Source organism: Cyrtonyx montezumae, unplaced genomic scaffold (genome assembly GCF_038088225.1).
Source record: "Cyrtonyx montezumae isolate F1298 unplaced genomic scaffold, pur_monq_1.0 scaffold_31, whole genome shotgun sequence".
NCBI classification, from domain to species: domain Eukaryota; kingdom Metazoa; phylum Chordata; class Aves; order Galliformes; family Odontophoridae; genus Cyrtonyx; species Cyrtonyx montezumae.
In genome coordinates, this window is record NW_027072036.1 from 5,282,560 (window position 1) to 5,301,661 (window position 19,102).

Consider the following 19,102-nt stretch of genomic DNA (forward strand, 5'->3'; position numbering starts at 1 on the left):
GCCGCCGCGGGGGCGTCCCGAGCCCGATGGTGCTGTGAGAGAAGCGCCGCCGCGGGGCCGCTCTCCGCCGCCGCGGATCCACGGGCGGGGGGAGAGCGCTGGGCCCCTTCTCCGCGCCGTACGGAACCGCTGCCTCCATCCGAACGCTCCGCGCCCTCCCCGCGCGGCAGCCGGCGTTGGTACGGCCACCTCTCCCCATGGGGCGTCGGGACGGCCCCTCCAGGGCGGCCGAGCCGCGCGGGGCCGCCTTTGCGACGCCCCCCCCCGCCGCACTTGGTCCGGTCCTCCTGCCCCACGTGCTGCGCGGCGGTCCACGCCAGCGCACCCCCCCGCGCGCAGAGGCGGTGGAACGGCGCTCCTCCCCCCGCCCCGCGCGGTGGTTCGGTCCGCACGGCGGTTCCGCTGCTGCTGCGCCCGGTAACGGCAACGTTAACAGCTAAAAGGACTGGGAGCGTGTCAGCCTCGTGTAGCAGCGCGACCCGGCAGCGTGGGCCTCGTGTCGGCAGGCGGGACAGAAGCCACGCCGCGAGCCCCGTGATCGGCCTCGGCCGGGATGTGGTCCGCAGCCGCGTGCCCCGTTGGGATGGCTGTGACCGCCCTGCGCTGACGGCGGAGGTGCTCAAGGCCACGGATGGGGCTCTGGGTGAGGCAGCCAGTCCACAGCAGGGGTTGGTGAAAATCACAGGCTCGTAAAGATCCCTCGGAATAGCGGAGTGAGCGTGTCAGAGGTTAGCACTTAGTAATGCCCTGTAGCAAGTACCTTCACTTGGAGCCACAGGCTGACAGCCCACTCCCTGCCAGCTGGGATGAAGTTACTGGAGCAGAGGACAGGGGCAGAGTGGCCACACGGAAGCAGCACAGAACTGGAACAAGAGTGCCTCTGTGCTCCTGCCCGCAGGAAGCTCCAGCAGGGCCCCTCACTGCCCTGCTGCCGCTGCACGGCCGCTTGCACAGCACACAGCGTTCAGCTCTCCATCCGACCAGGCCATTTCTGCAGCTAAACAAAAGCATTTTATCAGAGAGCTCGCTGATAAACACTCCACTGTCTTAGTAGCAGAGAGCAACTGGGGAAGTTCTCCAGTTGTGCCCTACACAAGCTGCTCCTGTAAGAGGAGCAAACACTGGAAACGGGGACGGCAGCACGCCCAGCCCCAAAGCAGTCCAGCTCCTATTTTCAGCCAGTAAAAAGCCTATATCTCCTCTGCTTGTCACCCAGCACTACCTAGAAGGGCACCACATCCATTTTAACACCCAGGGTTATGAGGCAGGCAGGCAGCAGGTCAGCAATGGGGTAATGACAGTGCTGCCAGGAGCAGAGGTCACACTGCTCAGCTCCAGGATAGTGCCACACATTTTCTGCTGATATGGCTGTGACAAAGGACAGGAAAAACCTCCAGGAAAATTCTGTAATTACAAAATTCTGAGACAGCATAAGAATGAGGAACTGACAGTGAAGGGACAGACGAGGCGCACCCATCAGAGAACCACACAGCTCTGGAGCTGGCAGTAACAGGAGCCCTCTCACAAAGGCCAGGCTTTATGTGCACTAACACTCATCATGCAGGCTGACAGGTTTGCACAGGTTCAGTGAAGGGGCTCAGAGATGGAAACGGGTCAGGTTGGGACGCAGAAAACAGACCCAACGAGACCCACACGCTTCCTTAGCGGGAAGGAGTGTGGGTGAGACTTCATAATGACAAAAGCCGCCACCTTCCCAGGTTCTTGCGCTGCGAATGCAAAATCAACAATAAAGGCCACGCCAGTGAAGGAGCCGCAGTGCTGACACGTACCCTGTGTGCTGCTTAGACAGCTGAGGCCTCAACCAGCACGAAGGCATCGGGACGGCGACCAAGACCCGCTTCCACAGCGCAGGGCCACGCACAGACGCGGATCAGGCCGAGCTGACCCCACGCACCGCATCGCACCGCGCACACCGAGGCGGGGCCAGGCCGAGCTGACCCCACGCACCGCATCGCACCGCGCACACCGAGGCGGGGCCAGGCCGCGCTTCACACTGCCGCTCCCCTCGACGCACGCGCACAACCGCCGAAGCGCGGCGCCGCAGCTCTGAGCGCGGGCAGTCACGACGGAGGGCGGAAGCCCCTCCCACACACGTGCCCGTCTCCCTATCGCAGGCCCAGCGCTGCGCATGCACTCAAGCGGATCGTTCTCTCTCAGCCCGCCCACGGCGCTCCGCGCATGCGTACCGCGGGACGAAGGGGAGGCGTGCGGCGAAGAGCGGGGCGGCGTGTCGGCGCAGGCGCAGAAGCGCGTGGAGTGGTCGCGCGGGAACCGCTGTGGGGGGCGCTGTGAGGGAGGGGGCGGTCCTTCCGGACCCTCACTTCCGGCGGTAGCGCCGCGGCGGTCGGTGTGGCAGCGCCGCTCGGGCCCGCTCCGCCCCGCTCCCCGCATGCAGCGCCGCGACGACCCCTCCGCCCGCATGGGCCGGGGGCCGGGGGGTCCTGGAGGCGCCCGCCAAGGGGCTCCCAATCCGCGGCGGTCTCCCCGAGGCGGGGGGGGCCGTGGGGCCGGGGCCCAGCCGCCGCCGCCGCTGCTGACCGGTGGGGCGGCCGCCGGCTCCTCGGGCGCGCAGGGCCCCGCCGCCGCCACCCCCGCCCCGCTGCTGCCCGGGGGCGCCGTTAAGATGGAGCCCGAGAACAAGTACCTGCCCGAGCTGATGGCCGAGAAGGACAGCCTGGACCCGTCCTTCACGCACGCCATGCAGCTCCTCAGCGCAGGTACCGCGCGGCCCGCGGGGCGGGGCGGCTCCGGGGGGGAACGGGAGCGGCCCCCGCCCGACTGCGGGGTGCCGAGGGCTGGGGATGGCTCTCATTCCAGCGGCGGCTCAGTGCGAGGCCCAGGGTTCATTGTAAAGCGGGGTGTGGTAAGGTTGGCCCCTGTCATCCCCGGGGAGAGGGGGGAGCGGAGGGGGCGGTCCGAGCTGAGGTTTCCATGTAGCGGCCGCTCGAGTCCCCGTGAGGTACTGTGTCGGGGTTTGCGATCTCTGATTTTTCACTCTGGTAATCTGTGGAGAGTTTGTTTCGTGCTGCTGGTGAACCTCAATAGGGAATGGAAATGGCAGTCTTTGTTCTGTGCCCGGAGCAGCCTTCTCCTTCCCCGTCGCCGCTGTCCAATCGCCGGGCGGCTCTGATTCCTCCCCATCTCCCTGTGCAGCTGCTGCTCCGCACTCTGTGTGGTGGGCTCAGCTGCCTCCGGTACCTGGCAATAAAATCTGAGCCTTCAGCAATTAATTCAGACTTTAGCAAACTGACCTTCTATCTGGGAAGGGTGTTTTTCTCAGATAAGCAGCACAGCTGAAGCCTAAAAGCAGAGTCTGAATATTCCTTGAGCTGAGGAGAGATACACTGTGCCCTTCTGAGGCTGAGAGTATAGGCAGTGTAATAAGGTTGATGTACTAATTAGGAAAGCGGTCAACAGCCGTGTTTTTTGTTAAAAAAAAAAAGTCTTGATGGGATATGGGATATGGGACCTGGGCTGTGTCACACTCAAGCTCTTGCCATGATAGCATCTCGCAGCAGAACCCCACGGCCACCACAGCCCCCCCTTGTGAGAGTGTCATGTTAACAGCACATGTATAACGTAAGTACAGCGATTCTGGGAATAGATGGTCTCTTTGTGGCAAGAATAGTTACACACCTAAAATACATAAATTGGGTGCTTTAGCTGCTGGATGTGCAGGCTGGAGGTGCTGTCCTCCTTGTGCCCAGCACTGCCCTGAAGCAGTGTCAGCTTTCTGACCTGTCACTGGGGCTGGTGAGTTTCATTCCCAACTTTCGGTGACACCTGCACGCCCGCAGTCAGCTTTAAACAGGAAGAACTTAAAATACCAGCTGCCACTTCGAGCTGAACACGTGTGCAGTGCTGAGCAGGTGGTACAGCACAGGGATAGCAGCAGTCTGATCCGGCACAGCTCCGGCGTTTGTCATTCTGCTTAGAAATGATTTCTGTAAGGACTTTATACTGCTGAGTATTGCCACAGTTGTCGCAGTGCTTGAGGCTGTTTTAGTTCCTCCTTTAATGCGGGAAATAATTCTTAAGAATTGCTGTCTCCTGTTATGCAAATAGCTGAGGTACACCGTCATGGGTAACTTGGCATCACTTGTGGACGTCTCGATCTAAATAAATCACTTTTATAATCCGATTTGCCATCAATTTAATGTTTTTCATTAATAAAACCATTTAGCCAGCTGATGCTCACAGCTCTGCGATAATGCCTTCCAGTGACACGAAACCAGAGGAGTTTGCTAATTCCCAAAGAAAGAGCAGCATCTCACCCCACGTAGCACAGCTTTGTTTGCAGAGCAATGGAGGATTTATGAGTTTTTCCATTAATTTAAAATTTGCTGCAGCTTTGAGGGATATCAGGTTGGAAGAATGCCAGATGCTTCCTGCTCTGCTTTGGGTATTTTGAAATTTGGGGTTTCGGGGGAGCAAATTCACTGCAAGCAGAGCAGGAAGCCAATGGAGGAGTATCTGAAATGAAGCACCTGAAAGCACGGCGTTGCACAGATGGCCGACTGTTCCCAGCTCATCTGGATCGCTCAGAATTCCCCATTGCCATGGCAGCCCCTGGGGTGTCACACTGGAGGAGCTGCTCTAGGGCTGGCTTGGGAATTTGGGTCCGGGCCAAAGGCTGCAGTGCATCCACACAGCACACCTTAAGCAAAGTGGTTTTTCAGATTAAAAAAGAAAAAAAGAAGTGGTGATTGAATGTCAGCCAGATTCCTCCTCCTCTTTTCAGGAGTGCAGGTTGCCCCTCCTGACTCCTCACAACAGGGAGGGTTTTTGCATTGTAACTGACACTGCTGGTTTAAAATAGTGCCTAAAAGTGGCCTTAAAGTACCTTTGTGAACCTCGAGCTCCTTAGTGTTTCTGAAGAATAATCTGTGTTGTTTGGGACTGAGATGAAAGGCCACACAGTGACGTAATGCTGATGCTCAAACAGCATGCTGTGTGATAAATGGCACTGAAGTGGGTAGATGGGTTACGTTACGCAGCACCCCGAGCAGAGACAGAGAACTGGGATTTCTGCACCTTGGAATACGAGGTTCGCCGCTCCCATGGTTAGGATCTGCATGACTTTCCTTTTCCTTTTCCTGGCTTTGATTGAAGCTCTGTTGCTGTGGGTGCAGGGGTGGAGGTGCTGATGACCCATGAGGCTTAGTCCTCTGCCTCCATGCACTGGGAAGTCAGGAGGCATCCACTACCCTGTCAGTTAGGTGGAGGTGTTTTCTAAGTTCTTGCATTAATCGTAGCTGTCAGAGCTGGCATTTAATCTCTGAGCTTCCTGTTCTACTTAAGTGAGCCACCTCTCTGCTCTGCTTACACAATATCTATGGCATCTAGAAGGTCCTTTATGTTCCCAGGACTGTGGCACGGTGAGGAGGAGTGAGTTGGGCAGTGAGGAGATCGGAGCCATGGATCTGGGAGCAGAGGGGGAGCGCTGGATGGAATGAAAACGTGCAAGGCAGGAGCCTTGTCCAGGAGTCAGCTAGTGGGGCTAGAGGTGGGCTGGACTCACGGGGGGATGGGAAACTGTGTGGAGCCCGAAGCACTATGTCCATAAGCTCTCTTAGCACAGAGGAGGTAGGGCTGTCCTGAAGTGGAGAAGGTACCAAAAGTTCTGCGTTTCCAGGTGTATGTCCTAGTCTGCAGAGGTGCTGTGTTGCCTTAAACCTGTGCTCAGCACAAACTGAGTGATGTGCTAATCCTGATGTGTTTTTATATGTGTATATCGCTGAGCCATGCCAGCCTCACTAGATGCTGATGTCACTGCCTGTCGCTGCCTCTTGCCCTGCAGTCCCCAGTCTCTGTCCCCTGTGCCATTTCTCAGTGCTCATCTCCAGCCTTCCTTCTCCTGTCTCATGCTCCTGCAATTTCTTCTCTTCCCCATCCCTTTCTGCTGTGCCACTGTCAGCCCTGTCCCCACCCAGCAGAAGCTGAGCTGCCTGCATATGAATCCAGCAGATGGGCTGGAGGGGGACAGGGGAGAGCTGTGCTGGGGTGAACCAGGCCGGTTCTGCAGCTGCTTGCTGCTGCCTGGGTCCATCCAGGAGCAGGACCCTGAAACCAGTCTGGTTGGGGAGCAGCATCCTAGGAGATGGAGCTTTGTTCCCTTTCAGAGATTCCCATCCCTATGTACCTTTTGGTTTTATTTATTTTCTTTAAGTCACGGGGTCAGCATTGCCATACTGTTAGAGGACGCTGTCGCTGTTATGAATGAGCAGAATGAATCTGCTCCCAGAGCACAGGTGTGCTGCAGGACCGTGTTCAGTATGGTTTTGCAAGGGAAGAGCTTGGGCTTAGATCAGGAGTGGCACTGTGGCTGCAGAGCCTCCTTCTTGTGACACAGCAGCATTACCAACCCCCCCCTTTACCTGCCCCATAGGATTTCTTCTGAGACAAAGCAATCACTGCCCCACATGAAGTCCGGGAAGCCTCTGCCATGCATGCCGCCAGCCTGCTGACATTCCCCGTGGCAAGAAGGTAACCTTCTGCTGCACCTCTGACACGGCCTTAAAAAATCAGCACTGAAATGAGGCATGCTTAATCCCTCGAGGTATACGTATGCTTCTCCTGCGTATCAGTAAGTGGTCTGACAAACTGCTACCGCTCATCGGCTCGTTCAGTACTGCTTCGTGTTGCATAGCTAATGGGACAGGATGCACCCAGAGCAGAGGGACACGTCCTGGGTGGCGTGGGTCTGGGCCTTCCTCACGCCTGCTGGAGCCCGGGGTTCCTTCTGTGCTGGGAGGACCGTGAGGCCACCTGCACTGACCCAGAAAATGAAAGCTGGGGAGCTGTGCGGGTCGCTCTCTGGGTCAGAGCTTCTTTTCCCTCTGGGCTTGGGTTTCACTTGCAGAATTAGAGGTGCTGGACCTGAGGCTTTTCTCAGCAAGGCTTTAACCGTTTGTTGCTCCCCCAGCCTCGTTCTGAAGTGTTGCTGCTGGTGCATCAGGCACAGCAGGTGTTGCTGTGTGCTTGCTGTGAAGTGTGGTTCACTGCATTTCAGAGGCTTACGTCTGTCCTCGTTGTTCTGGCATGGCAGTCAGAGGGTGCTTTATTTTTGTGTGTGTGTGTAGAAGGTCTTTTTTGTTTATACACAGAATGCTTTTACAAATATTCTTACTGGTTTTGGAGAACCAAAGTATTGGCAAGATAATCCCACTGTACCGTAGTGTTTAAAGCTGCACTCAACCAGAGCTGAGCCCTCCAGTGCAGTGCTCTCTTTAGGTCCCACGTCCTGATTCTCTGATGTGTTCTTATAGCTAAAGCTAAGTGTGTATGTAAAGCTGACTGAGGCGTCCTCTTGGGCTGTTTTATAGATTTGACAGTGCCTGCACTGCATTTGCATGCTGTCCTCAGATCATTTCTTTGCAAAGCAAAAATCAACCCATCTTCCTCAAAGCCAACTGTATCCAGTAATCCTCAGTTTTTTAAGTGAGGAGCCATGGCAACGCTCCTCTCAGTGATCCAAAGCTGTTGCAAGTAGAAATGTGAAAAATCAGGCTTTATTTGGAATGATGCAACATAATGTCCAAGTTATGTGGTTAAGTCTCTAAACTAAGGGTATATATATTTAATTCTGTACATTTAGTGCAAAGCATGGGCAGAGATGGCAGGGAACGTGGGATAGGCGCATGCTGGGAGTCACGGCCACGCTAGGCAGGCTGTCCCGCAGCTCTAATCCAGTTATGCGTGTGATCTTGTGAAAGTGTCTCTCTCTCCCCCCTGAGATGTGAGAAGTTGTATCTGGAGCACTTTGGACTCGGAAGAGATATTTATAGCCCCCGGGTTTGCTGGTGAAATGGCACAGTTAAGGAAGGGTCCTCGCTCAGCATCTGCAGACAATGACTGGGGGTGGCAGAGCTCGGTGTGAGCATCGGGGGCAGGGCTGAGCAAGGAGTGCCCGGTGCTCCGGCAGTACGTGGGCTTAACGTTGGTGCACCGCCTCTCAGTGTGGGGACGCTGGAGATCTAGTTGTTGGCCATTAAATACCACTGGGACGTGACCAGACAGCTCGGAAGAGAAAAAGCTCCGCTGCGGAGTGGCGGCTTTTGCAAAACACGGAGGGTTTTCCTCCCTCGAGAGCAGGTGTGCTGCAGCAGGGATGGCCGTGGGAGCCCTGCAAGGAGCACTGCCTTCAGGGGTCCTGGGGGGCCGCCTCCTCCTGTCTCTCGATGCAAGTTTGATTTCCAGCCAGATCAGAAAAGGTGTTGCTTGCTGCCTCCTAATTACTGTCCCTTAGTGACCCACTTCCAGAAGGTGATGAGGCCTTTCCCCAGACCCCCCAGGCTGCCCTGTGCCTCCAGCCCTGTGCTTTTCCCTTTCTGAGCCCCACAACTCCTATTGCACAATTAAATCTCAGAATCTTACTTTGACAGCCAACATCTGTGGTTACGTTGGCTGAATGAAGTCAGGGGCGTCTCTAGGGCTCATGTGCCTGAGGCTCACAGCTCGAGGCCATGAGCTGTTGGTGAGATATGGGCCTGATCCTGGGGGGAGGGAGGGAGGGCTGCCAGAGCTGCAGAACCCCTAAGTGGGACTTCTGCTCATTAAGAGTGTTGTCAACACAACTGGAATTCACAGTGTTGGTATGTGCTGATGCCACCAGATACGTGAAAGGCTCAGACTCAGATTCAGACTCAGTGCATCAGCTTCAGAAGTCTGTGAAATATTTGCCTGCTTTGCTGAAGAGGCAAGCTGGGCTAGCACCGAGGGTGTCCTTTCTGTCCAGATCCCACTCCTGCAAATCAACCCAACAAATGTTCATATGTTGACAGAACGAGGGTGGTACGTCCTGTTACGATTCCAATGCTAAGATGATGCTTGTCTGAGGAATATAAGCAGCCCTATTTTTATCTTGTTTAGAAATTGAAAAAATTCAGAAGGGTGAGACAACAAAGAAGGATGAGGAAGAGAACTACCTGGATTTATTTTCTCACAAGAATATGAAACTGAAAGAACGAGTTCTGATACCTGTCAAACAGTACCCCAAGGTGAGGGCCAGAACATAGCTTCCTGCATCTCTGTCGTTTGCTTGTGTGCTGTGGATGCTGAATGTTAGAGATCGTGGCTGCCAGCGTGTCAGCAGGAGTTATGCCAGTGTGCTGCTATCACTGTGGAACTTTTCCTGTGCAAGCCTGCAGGATCTTGTTTCTAATGTGTTACATACGTTACGTTGAGGGATAAAGCTAAATGGTGATGTGTAGTTGTGATGCTTCGTTATGCAGGTAGACTTCCACGTGCAGAGCTCTGCTTTACAGTTAAGACCACATTTAACTCTTAAGACTGACTATAAACCTGCCAGAGAGGAGAAGTTAGAATTAAGCTCGTTTTCCCTGAGTTAATTTAGCTTGATTTTCTGGTGGAGCATCTTGATTTGGAATTTAAGTTTTCCTGTGCATTTTTCTGGTCTGGTTCTTTTTGATGGGACTAAATTTGTAATCCAGCTTAATGTTAAGAGAAGTTTTCGTGAAGGTTGCTGAGTTTTGGAGCTGAATAATTCTTTTCTATTTACAGTTCAACTTTGTTGGAAAGATTTTGGGGCCTCAAGGCAACACCATCAAGAGGCTTCAGGAAGAAACTGGTGCTAAGATCTCTGTGCTTGGGAAAGGTTCGATGCGAGATAAAGCAAAGGTAATGCCCCCCCTTGGAAGCTGTACACGTTGTGCTTTTCACTCTGATGTGAAAAACAGATGTTCTCAAAGCTTCTTATAAATCAGAATTGAAAAGCGAAGGCAGTAGGAAGTCTGTGCTTGTTGGGAGCATTGTCGACTGGGCGAGGAGTGTGATGGATGTGTTCTCCATCAGCGATACTTGCGGAAACCCGTCGTCTTTTGATGTACTGTACCTCAGGTGTAGAGAGCTGATGTGAGAGGTGATATACAAGGTCCTTAAAGTAAGAACCAATTCTAGCTACTTGTTGAGAAGTCATTTGCTGGAGTAATACGTTTCCCCTTCAGAAGAAACCCAAACATTTCACATTTCCTGCAGTCCCCTCTGAAGTCTGTGAATTGTTAAGGCTTATGGAAGACGTTGGAGCGATGCGTTGCTGGTAATCTTCAGTGCATCACAAAGAGCCAGAAAGCTTTCTGAGCAGAGAAAAATGGAAATTTTTATTTCCTTGCTCCTGAAACTGAGCTCACCATCAGTCAGTGGAGCTGTAACTTCGCTCTGCTTTTACTTCAGCAGCCTGAGAAGTTTTTACACTCTAGTGTGTTTATAGCTTCTTAAAGCCAGCTGAATAATGCAGGTATCTGAGAGCAGAGTCAGAGCATGAGTGTTTGAGGTATCAGACTTTACTTCCACTGTGAAGAGCACCTCAGGCAGTAGGAGGGGTGTAGGGCAGGCAGAATGTCGCTTCCATGTGCTGAGTGGAAGAAGTTGCTGGCATCATTGCATTTACCACTGATGTCACCGTCACCTGCAGAGGCAGCTGTGAAAAGCTGGAGGGTATAGGCTTGCAGGTTATGCTTGTGGCTTTTTGTAAAACTGTGAGCTCATGCATGGGGTGTTAACATGATCTGTGATCAGACACAGCTAAAATGCTTTTGAAGCCTGTTAAGGCTTAGGAATCAGGAAAAGAAAAGCAGTTTTGCTGTTCTTGTTTTAGGACTCTCTGTATGCCTTTTTTCAGGAGGAAGAGCTGCGTAAAGGGGGAGATCCTAAATATGCTCATCTAAATATGGACTTGCATGTCTTCATTGAAGTGTTCGGACCCCCTTGTGAAGCATATGCTCTGATGGCTCACGCCATGGAAGAAGTCAAGAAGTTCCTTGTCCCAGTATGTATACTGATGCTCTTTCCTTATTTAAGGAGGTAGATGTGCAGTGTTAATCTCAAAGCAGTACACTTCCAAGGCAGTAGCACTGCAAATTCGGAGGAGGTATTTCTTCCCAGTATTAGCTGTGGATAGCAGGGGAATAATTGTGTGTGTGGCTGGCATCCAGTTGGTCGGATGAGAAACTGTACACAGAGGGTGAGGAGCTGTCTGCCAGGAGCGTGGCAGTGCACTACCTTGTATTGTGGGTAGTTCCTGAGACACATCTGTTAAACCAATATTTCTGTGGCTTTAAACTGGTAAGATGAGAAGGGATCTCTTTTTGCTACTGAAGCGTTTATACAACTGATATTTGTTGTCTTTTGGGGGATTTCTTCTGTTGGTGAAGTTTCTGAGACCTTTGTGTTCAGCTTGATGTTTGTCTTACCTTATGTAATGTAACAACGCTAGAGTGTCGCCCCTAAGAGATGCAGAACCTGGGGGAGTCCCTCCTGCTTTACTGAAATGGTGGTACTGCTCACCAAACTGGGAAGAAAACAAAATGGAGATGAAGCACACAGTGCCCTAGCAGGCAGGGAGCTGAGTGCAGCCCGGTGCCGTGCTGTGCTGAGCTTGGCTGAGATGGGAGAGCTCAGATGTGCTGTCTGGAACAGAAAGGGCGGGTGGAATCCAGGAGCTGTAGGTAATGGGGAAGTGTGGCAGAGCTTCTGGTGTTTGGGTGGTTTCTGTGAGTCTGACACAGAGAGATGACTGTGTGAAGAGCCTTTGAAGGAAAGAGGTCATCTTCAAGGAGACCTTTGGATGTACAGATCTCTGGCTCACTAAGGCAAGCGTGCAGCCTTGCTATTTAAAGTGTCTTATCTATCAGTGCCTTCAAACAATGTGTTAAACTTGTGAAAACTGACAGAGCAGTCACTATGGAAGCCAGCAGTGCTGTGAAGACGCAGCTGGTAGGAGACTCCTTGCTTTGTGGAGTTGCCATGGCAGCACAGAGATCCCCTGTGTGCTCAGGGAGGGGTGGGCTGCAAGGACCTCTGATGGCTCACCGGGGACTCATGCTAATTCGTGAAGCTGGATCCCCTGGGGTGATAAAAACGCACAGAGCAGGAGCACAGTGCGTTCGTGAGACTGCAAGGAGACAGCCTGCATTTGCAAATTGGTATTTACTCTTCGTCAGGCTGCATCCTCTCCTGTTCTCAGTGTGTCAGGAGCACAGCAGTATGCTGTTACATTATGTGGGCTCGTTGCCACCTGCCTGCCTTTAAATGGGAGTGTAAGGTGCTTGAGGGGCAATATATCTTGCCTGACTTAACCTCTGAACTCTCCAACGTTTGCAAATAAATCTTGCCAGTGCCCCCGGGGTGCTGAATATCGGATGCCTCCAGAGCTCCCATGAACAGATCCTCTTTTCAGGGCCCAGCTGCAGCACACACACAGAGTGCTGCACCCTCCTCAGCCTTTGGAGCAAGCTGGCATTTGTGTGCTGCTGCGTGCTGAGAGGATCCCAGGGCAACTAACCAGTGGGTTTTCATTTAGGACTGTTAGGTCATTTGTATTATAGCATGGGGGCTTACGGTACCCTGGAGCAGAGACTCTCTAGTTAGCTGCTCTTTGGAAATGACTCTCTCCCTCTTTAGGATATGATGGATGATATCTGTCAGGAGCAGTTCTTGGAGCTCTCCTATCTGAACGGTGTACCAGAGCCAAGTCGTGGCCGAGGAGGCCCTGTGCGGGGAAGGGGAGCAGCTCCACCGCCGCCTCCACCTGTTCCAAGGTACCTGTCCCAAAAGCATGGACCTGGAAATGCTGCATCTTGCTCAGAGTGGTGCTGCGAGATCAGGTTAAGCTGCTTATTCTTGTACATCAGCTGTTGACTTTGACCTTGGCTTTTGGCCAAAGCTTTCTGGCCTTGTTTTGCAGGCTTGCTTTAGCAAGCTGACGTCAAATATTCTGTATGTTTTGAGTTATAATAGCTTAAAATCTAGCTCAATGATGTCTTCTTTATTACTTTTGCTGCCTGAAATCATTAGCATCAAGAAATAACGGTTAAAAATTTGAAGGAATAGCTAGAAATTTGTTTTTTAAAATGAAAGTTGGCCTGCAAAATGATGTGCAGATGTGTCGTCTTTGCTTCTACAACCTCCTGCAGAATACACATTTTCAGCTTAAACTGACCTTCCTTTGAAAGTCACAGGGTAGCGTTGTTCTGTCGCTGCTGTCGAGGCCCCGAGATAAATCGGTGCTAACGCTCCGTTGCTGTAGCTGCTCCAGCCCAGATTTCACGGGGGTGGAGTCCTTACTTCTGTGTGAAGTCTCCCAGAAGTGTCCCCGCTCATCCCAGCGAGGGTCTTCAGTGACGGAGCTCTGAGGAATGCCTCAGCTGTTCTGTGTGGGCTCTACCCCTGCGCAGCGTGTAACGCAGCAGTGTTCCCATCCCGGAAGAGGTTTTTTTTGTGTTAAGTGATGCAATACAACGTTAACAATTAATTCTTGACAGATAATCCATAACTTAATGAGCGGTAACCAAACGTATCTGTCCGTTGATGGCGTTGTAGTGTTGCTGTAAGCAGCTGCACAGCGTCAGCTGCTCACGGCCGTTCTCCTCTCCTTCCAGGGGCCGTGGGGTCGGTCCTCCCCCTCCGCCGCCCCCTCCCCGGGGAGCCCTGGTGCGAGGAGCCCCGGTGCGGGGTGCCATTGCCAGGGGAGCTGCTGTATCCCGCGGGGTGCCTCCCCCCCCAGCAGTGAGGGGTGCTCCTGCACCCAGAGCTCGCGCAGCCGGCATCCAGCGGATACCGCTCCCTCCTCCTCCCGCGCCTGAAACCTACGAGGAATACGTAAGGAGCCGTGTACCTGCGGGTTTGGGGGTTTTGTCCCAGCCAGCTGCTCGTGTGTCCGACACCGAGCACCGTGGCAGCGAAGGCTGCAGCCACGAGTACTGCTCTGAAGAAGTGGGCAGCAGTGCACGGTGCTGGGAGGCCGGCTCTGCCTGCTTCAAAGAAAGCAGCTGCCGTTGTATAGAGCACAAAGCTGAAGTGTGCCTGAGTGTTTGATGCGCAGCAGCGTTCTGGGGAGCCATCGCAAGTAAGGCAACCTTAAAAATCCTGTTCTTCACCCCAGCAAAACTTCTGGTGCTGAGACTATTTTTGTCTATCTGTAAATCTGTGTATGGATATCATAGTTATGGACTTCTGAACGCATGGATTTGGGCTGTAGGCAGGCTGTAGCCTTCCACGTGTACGTGACTTTCTGGTCTGTTCATTTTAAGATCAGCGTGGGTTGTTCCTTGCCAGCCACAGCACAGCTTTTAGCTGCCCACTCGTGTTTTCTGCTCAGTCCTCTTCCCTGTGGCAGGCAAGGATTCGCTTCTCCAAAACCTGTAACCCGAATTCACTTCTGCTGCTACCTTTGGTCAGTCGTTAGCCTTCCACCTTTCCATTAACAGCACTTATCCGTTTCAGGGCTATGATGATGCATATGCAGACCAGAGCTATGAGGGCTATGAAGGCTACTACAGCCAGGGCCAGGGGTAAGTCTCCCACCCCTTACTGGGAAAACTGTGCATGATCTTTTTTCTTTTAAGAGAATAGAAACAAGAATTTCTGAGTGTGAGCTGTAGGGAAAGTGCCCTCTTCTGCTGTAATCCTGGAGTCCCAGGAAATAACTTCTGGGAGTGTCCCAGTGTTGCTGATGGATCTGTCAGAGCAGTGAACGCACACCACAGCCACGAAGAGCAAAGGTGCCATGTATTGCTGAGATATTTGTGCAGGTTGTGTCAGCCCAGGAGTACCATTTCAGCACTGTATGTAACCAGCATAATTACTCTTCCAGGGACACAGAATACTATGATTATGGACACGGGGAGGCACAGGAAACCTATGAAGCTTATGGTATGTCTGGGAGTGGTGTTCTTTTTGGAGGGAAGGGGCTGCACGTGGCTGGGAGTTGCCTGCACATAGCAGCTGTACATAGCTGGGAATTGCTCGTAGTCACTCAGCTGTTCTTCAGTGCTGCTCCACACTCTGAGCAGAAACTTCTGACACTGAGGAGGACCTCAAATAGTTTTCATGATAGAATATTTTTACTCTACAGATTACCCAGCTCAGAGCAACTGAAGGCGTTATGTGGTTTTCTAGATCCTTATCTAGCTCGATTGTCTCAAAGGTGATGAAAAATTCCATTTTTAACCATGGAAATATCTTTCGATTTCCTTGTTGCTTTGGAGTATTTTAAGAGCTGTGGATTTCCACCCACAGCACTACTTCTGCTGCAGTCTGGTTTCATGAATTATGTTTTGTTGAGCTGCATGAATGCACGGCTCCATCTGCTTCCTTATCCTCAAAACCCTTCCAGCTGACACTGACTGCATTACACAGTTGCTTTAAAAATGCTTTTAAATGTCATATTAAGGCCTCTCCCTTAACTAGGTGGAAAGATGTTGTTCAGTATGACTTGCAGGTAGCCTCTGAAGTTTGGCTAATGTGCATTACCTAAGGCCATCAACTTAGGCTAGACTGTGGAGTGTGGGAGGCCAATTTAAGCACAGCTATGTAAATCACAGACTGTTGAAAGCCATAGGCCTCCATTGGAGGTGTTGGCCACAAAGGATTAGGTGACTGCGTTGTTGTTTTTTAAGCTAGTTGAGATATCTGAGCGTGTGAGTGGCATCTGCACATGGCAATAAGAAAGGGAAAGGAAAATGAGTCTGCAAGCAGTGAAAGGCTCACAGCGAGCTGCTTAGTGGTGTGGAAATACACTGCATTGAAGGCAGTGCCTGCAGCAGAGCTTCTGTCAGTCGCCTGAGGGTGTGAGCAAACTGAGCTGGCTATGGTATGACCAGCACAGAGAGGCTTCTGGTACTCTCAGAGACAGGGAATCCCTCTGCCCTGCTGCTGCTGGGAGCTGTGAGCAGAGCCAGACCTGCCTCTGGGTGTGCCCTGGGCGTGAGCTGTGAGAAGGGCAAATTCGGGTCCTTATCAGGGCTGCCTTTCCAGTCTGAGATGGGTGTGCATAGACAGCTGCTGTCAGCAGTGCTGGGTGTCTCCGTGCCTCTGCAGCATGGCTCTGGGATGGCTTGGGTTGCTGTCTGTGTCAGTCACGCAGCACAAAGAGGCTTCTGTGCCTCCTGCTTGGTAGGAGAGCAGTGTTGTGTGAGGTATGAAGGCCAAGTGCTCGTCGTGCACTTGGCATGAAGTTGCCACAGTTAATCTGTTTATCCACAGTGATTTCCTTTGGTCTCTGCTTTCATGAAAACAAAATCAGAAGAATAAATTGTTGAGCCAGGCTGGAGACTTTGGGAGAATCAGAGCACGTTCCAGGGCAGCAGGAACAGCGGCCTCGGGGTCCGGGAGCCTGCATCTGAGGAGTGGGGACTGCAGAGAGCAGCAGGTGCAGCAGTGTGAATACTGCAGGAGCTGAACTGAAAGCTGAGCTCAGCTGCTTGGAGCTGGGGCAGCTCGGGAGCAGAGGGGTGCGGACTCTGGTTGCTCCAGCGGGAGTTGTGCGTGGCAGAGGTTTGTGGCTGTCCTGCCCAGCACGTTGTGCCAGCAGTGCTGGCTCAGGACAGCAGATTGCAGCCGAGCAGATGCTGCACTCCCCGTGGCTGCAGATGGTCTCTTTGGGGCACGTTTTGGCACGGGAGCAGCCCGGCCTGGAGCTGTGGGAGGAGCAGCACTACCTGCAGCCATGTGGGGCGTGGAGGTGCTGAGAGGCTGTGACTGCCGGGCCTGCGTGGGGCTGGCTGCCAGGGCTGCCCTGAGAGCTGGCTGCAGCCCTGCTGAAATTAATTACTCCTAAAAGGCACTGGCTTCGTCCAAGCCTAGGCTGAGCGGGGAATCCTGGCCCAGCAGCTTTTCCCAAAAAGACGTTCTGCAAAAGGGATTTCTGTAGGGCTGGGGGCAGCAAGGGGTACATCACATCTGCAGGTCCCTGTCAGGAGGAGCCTGCTCAGCCACGCCGAGCCCTGAGCTCACTGCTGCTGTTGATTTATCACTCTCTTTTCTGCAGGCCAAGATGACTGGAATGGTAGCAGGCCCTCCCTGAAGGCCCCGCCAGCCCGGCCAGTGAAGGGCGCCTACAGAGAGCACCCATACGGACGTTACTAAAAACAAAATGAGGGGAAAATAGCAGTTATGAGCAAACAGTTGTTACTGATTCTTGTATCTCCCAGGATTCCTGTTGCTTTGCCCACACCAGACAAGTAATTGTCTAACTGTTTTTCTTTGTGGCCCTTTTTCTCCCACTCCATCCTCACCCTGCATTCTGGCTTCTGTACGTAGTATTTTAAAATGAGTTAAATAGACGTAGAGCACCAATTTTAATTTTTTTTTTGAGTGTGTAGATTGCTTTTCTTTCTTTGTTGTTTAGATAAATAAAACTGTACCTTTTTCATAAAAAAAAAAAAGTTTAAAATGTTAGTTTCAAAAGTGACATGCTTGCTTAGCAGATATGAAAGTAAGGTTTTGTTAACCTTTAAGTTCGGTTTTAAGGAACCCATAAAAGTTGTAGTTGCAGAATCCCAAAGTAGGCTACATTTCAAAATTCAGGGCTGTTTTTAACAATTAAAATCACAACGTAACGGTAGTGCTTGCCACCGTTTAGAAGTAACCTCAGATGTCAAACTTTCCTTAAAAGCAGATTGCTGGTGAATCTTCAGTTTAAATTTAAACGTGAAGGATCCTCAAGCAAATTAAATAGCATTGTTTTAAAAGGTGATTGACCTAAAAGAAAAAGAAAAACAAAAATTAGGTTTGTAACGTTGACTGTCATTCTGTGGGTTTTGAAATCTAGCCCCAAACATGCGGTGTTGAGAGATGCTTGGGAAGTGGATGTTCCACTGTGAAGGGGTTTGTAGTTCGGTCCTGGATGGAGAACTTACAAGAGGGAATCAAATTAAAGCATGGCTCTAATTGCCCGATGTCTGATATTAGAAAAGTGAGTAGGTCTGGATTCTATAAAATTGCAGTCTCGTTTTCATAGCATTGGGGGCATATAATACAGTGCAAGCTTAAAACTGACAAAACGAGCAGTACTAGCAATCCCATTGACTTGTTCAAGTGCATCTCAACACTAGCTCTGCATAAAAAGGGACGCTGCAGCTGGAAACATGAGCAAAACTTTGTACATAGGTTAAAGTCCTAATGGGATTTGTACACGGTCCTCCCACTTTGTTCTTGAAGATTAAATGCTACATGTGTAAGTCTGCCTAAATAGGTAGCTAAAACTTGTCAACATGTCTGCCGCAGTTTGTCAATAAAGTTTAGTCCTTTTTTAATCAAAGTAAATGTGATGAATTGTCATTTTTTTTTGTTGAGCAGTAAAATAGCTGTTCTTTTTTTTTCAAATCATTTTAAATTAATGCTAAAGCTAATTGTCTTTTTAAAATATGGAGACATTCTAAAAGTGGTGGGGTTTTTTTTGCAATTCATACCAAAAGTTTATCGAGTTTATTGAACAAGCTTAATTTTAAGGGGAAAAAAAAAAAAAGGGAAAGAAATCTTGTTTTTCACCCCCTGGAAGTTCTTGAAAGCAGTTTGATCATGGACTGTGGCAGCAAGCTGATTTCTGTCTGCTGGAAAGTGCTCGTGGTGCTCCACTGAGTTACTGATCCAGATTGCAGGCGGCCTCAGAGCGAGGCAGGCTGCAGGCTCCAGGCTGAGTCTGAAATGGCTGCTTTAAAAATAACGAGACAAAGCGAATGCTGAGAGATCCGAGGAGGAGGGAGCCTGCTTTCCGTGCATGTAAACTCCCCTGACCCACTCGGCTGAGGTGGTGCCCTCCCTCCTCGAAGGCGGCCTTTACTCGGGCAGCCACCAAACGTGTCCCTGTTTGAGGAGGGCACAGCCTCACATCCCTCCGAAGGGTGTGTGTGTATTTCTGTATATGAACATCTAAACCTTCCCAGAGAGACGTGACAAACTGTTCGTGTTTCCCAGTGCAAAGCGATCTGGCATCCTAAGGGGAGAGAATAAAACTGCTCGGGGGTGAAAAATAGAGCGCCAGGGAGCAGGCTGCGCGTAGCAGTGCATGACTGAGGGGAGTACTTCAACACAACAGTTGTATTTGTAGATTGTTATGAAAGTGCAAATAACTGAATTTTCAACAATGGTTTGGAGTCAGCTTTCAGGGCATAATGTCTTGCTTGATGAAAAGATCACCCTATGCCCCCTTTTAAAGGAAAATTATCGCAGGAGAATCAGGATGTGTAAAGCTAACATGCATCGCAAAACCCAAAAGGTAACCTAAATGTCTGATTTTAATAGCACATTTCTCTTTTACATAAACCGTGACGGCAACTTGCAT

The 19,102-nt window shown here is 51.5% G+C and overlaps 2 protein-coding genes across 4 annotated transcripts in view; one reads left to right on the forward strand and one right to left on the reverse strand.

Annotated features, from left to right (window-relative positions):
* The window catches only part of FAM167B (family with sequence similarity 167 member B), a 120,923-nt gene that overhangs the window by 57,717 nt on the left and 44,104 nt on the right, over nucleotides 1-19,102 (reverse strand). The gene's annotated exons all lie outside the window — the stretch shown is intronic.
* Nucleotides 2,348-18,084, forward strand: KHDRBS1 (KH RNA binding domain containing, signal transduction associated 1). Of its 3 annotated transcripts, none has more exons than XM_065744661.1 (9): nucleotides 2,348-2,738; nucleotides 8,893-9,020; nucleotides 9,544-9,660; nucleotides 10,661-10,807; nucleotides 12,442-12,644; nucleotides 13,419-13,638; nucleotides 14,263-14,330; nucleotides 14,633-14,691; nucleotides 16,808-18,084. In XM_065744661.1, exons 1-9 carry the CDS (start codon nucleotides 2,411-2,413, stop codon nucleotides 16,903-16,905), a joined length of 1,368 nt encoding a protein of 455 aa, XP_065600733.1. In that variant the 5' UTR covers nucleotides 2,348-2,410; the 3' UTR covers nucleotides 16,906-18,084. The 3 variants fall into 3 exon arrangements, with proteins under 3 accessions (XP_065600733.1, XP_065600735.1, XP_065600736.1); XM_065744663.1 differs by having other exon boundaries at nucleotides 12,442-12,578; XM_065744664.1 differs by lacking the exon at nucleotides 2,348-2,738 and adding an exon at nucleotides 6,519-6,607.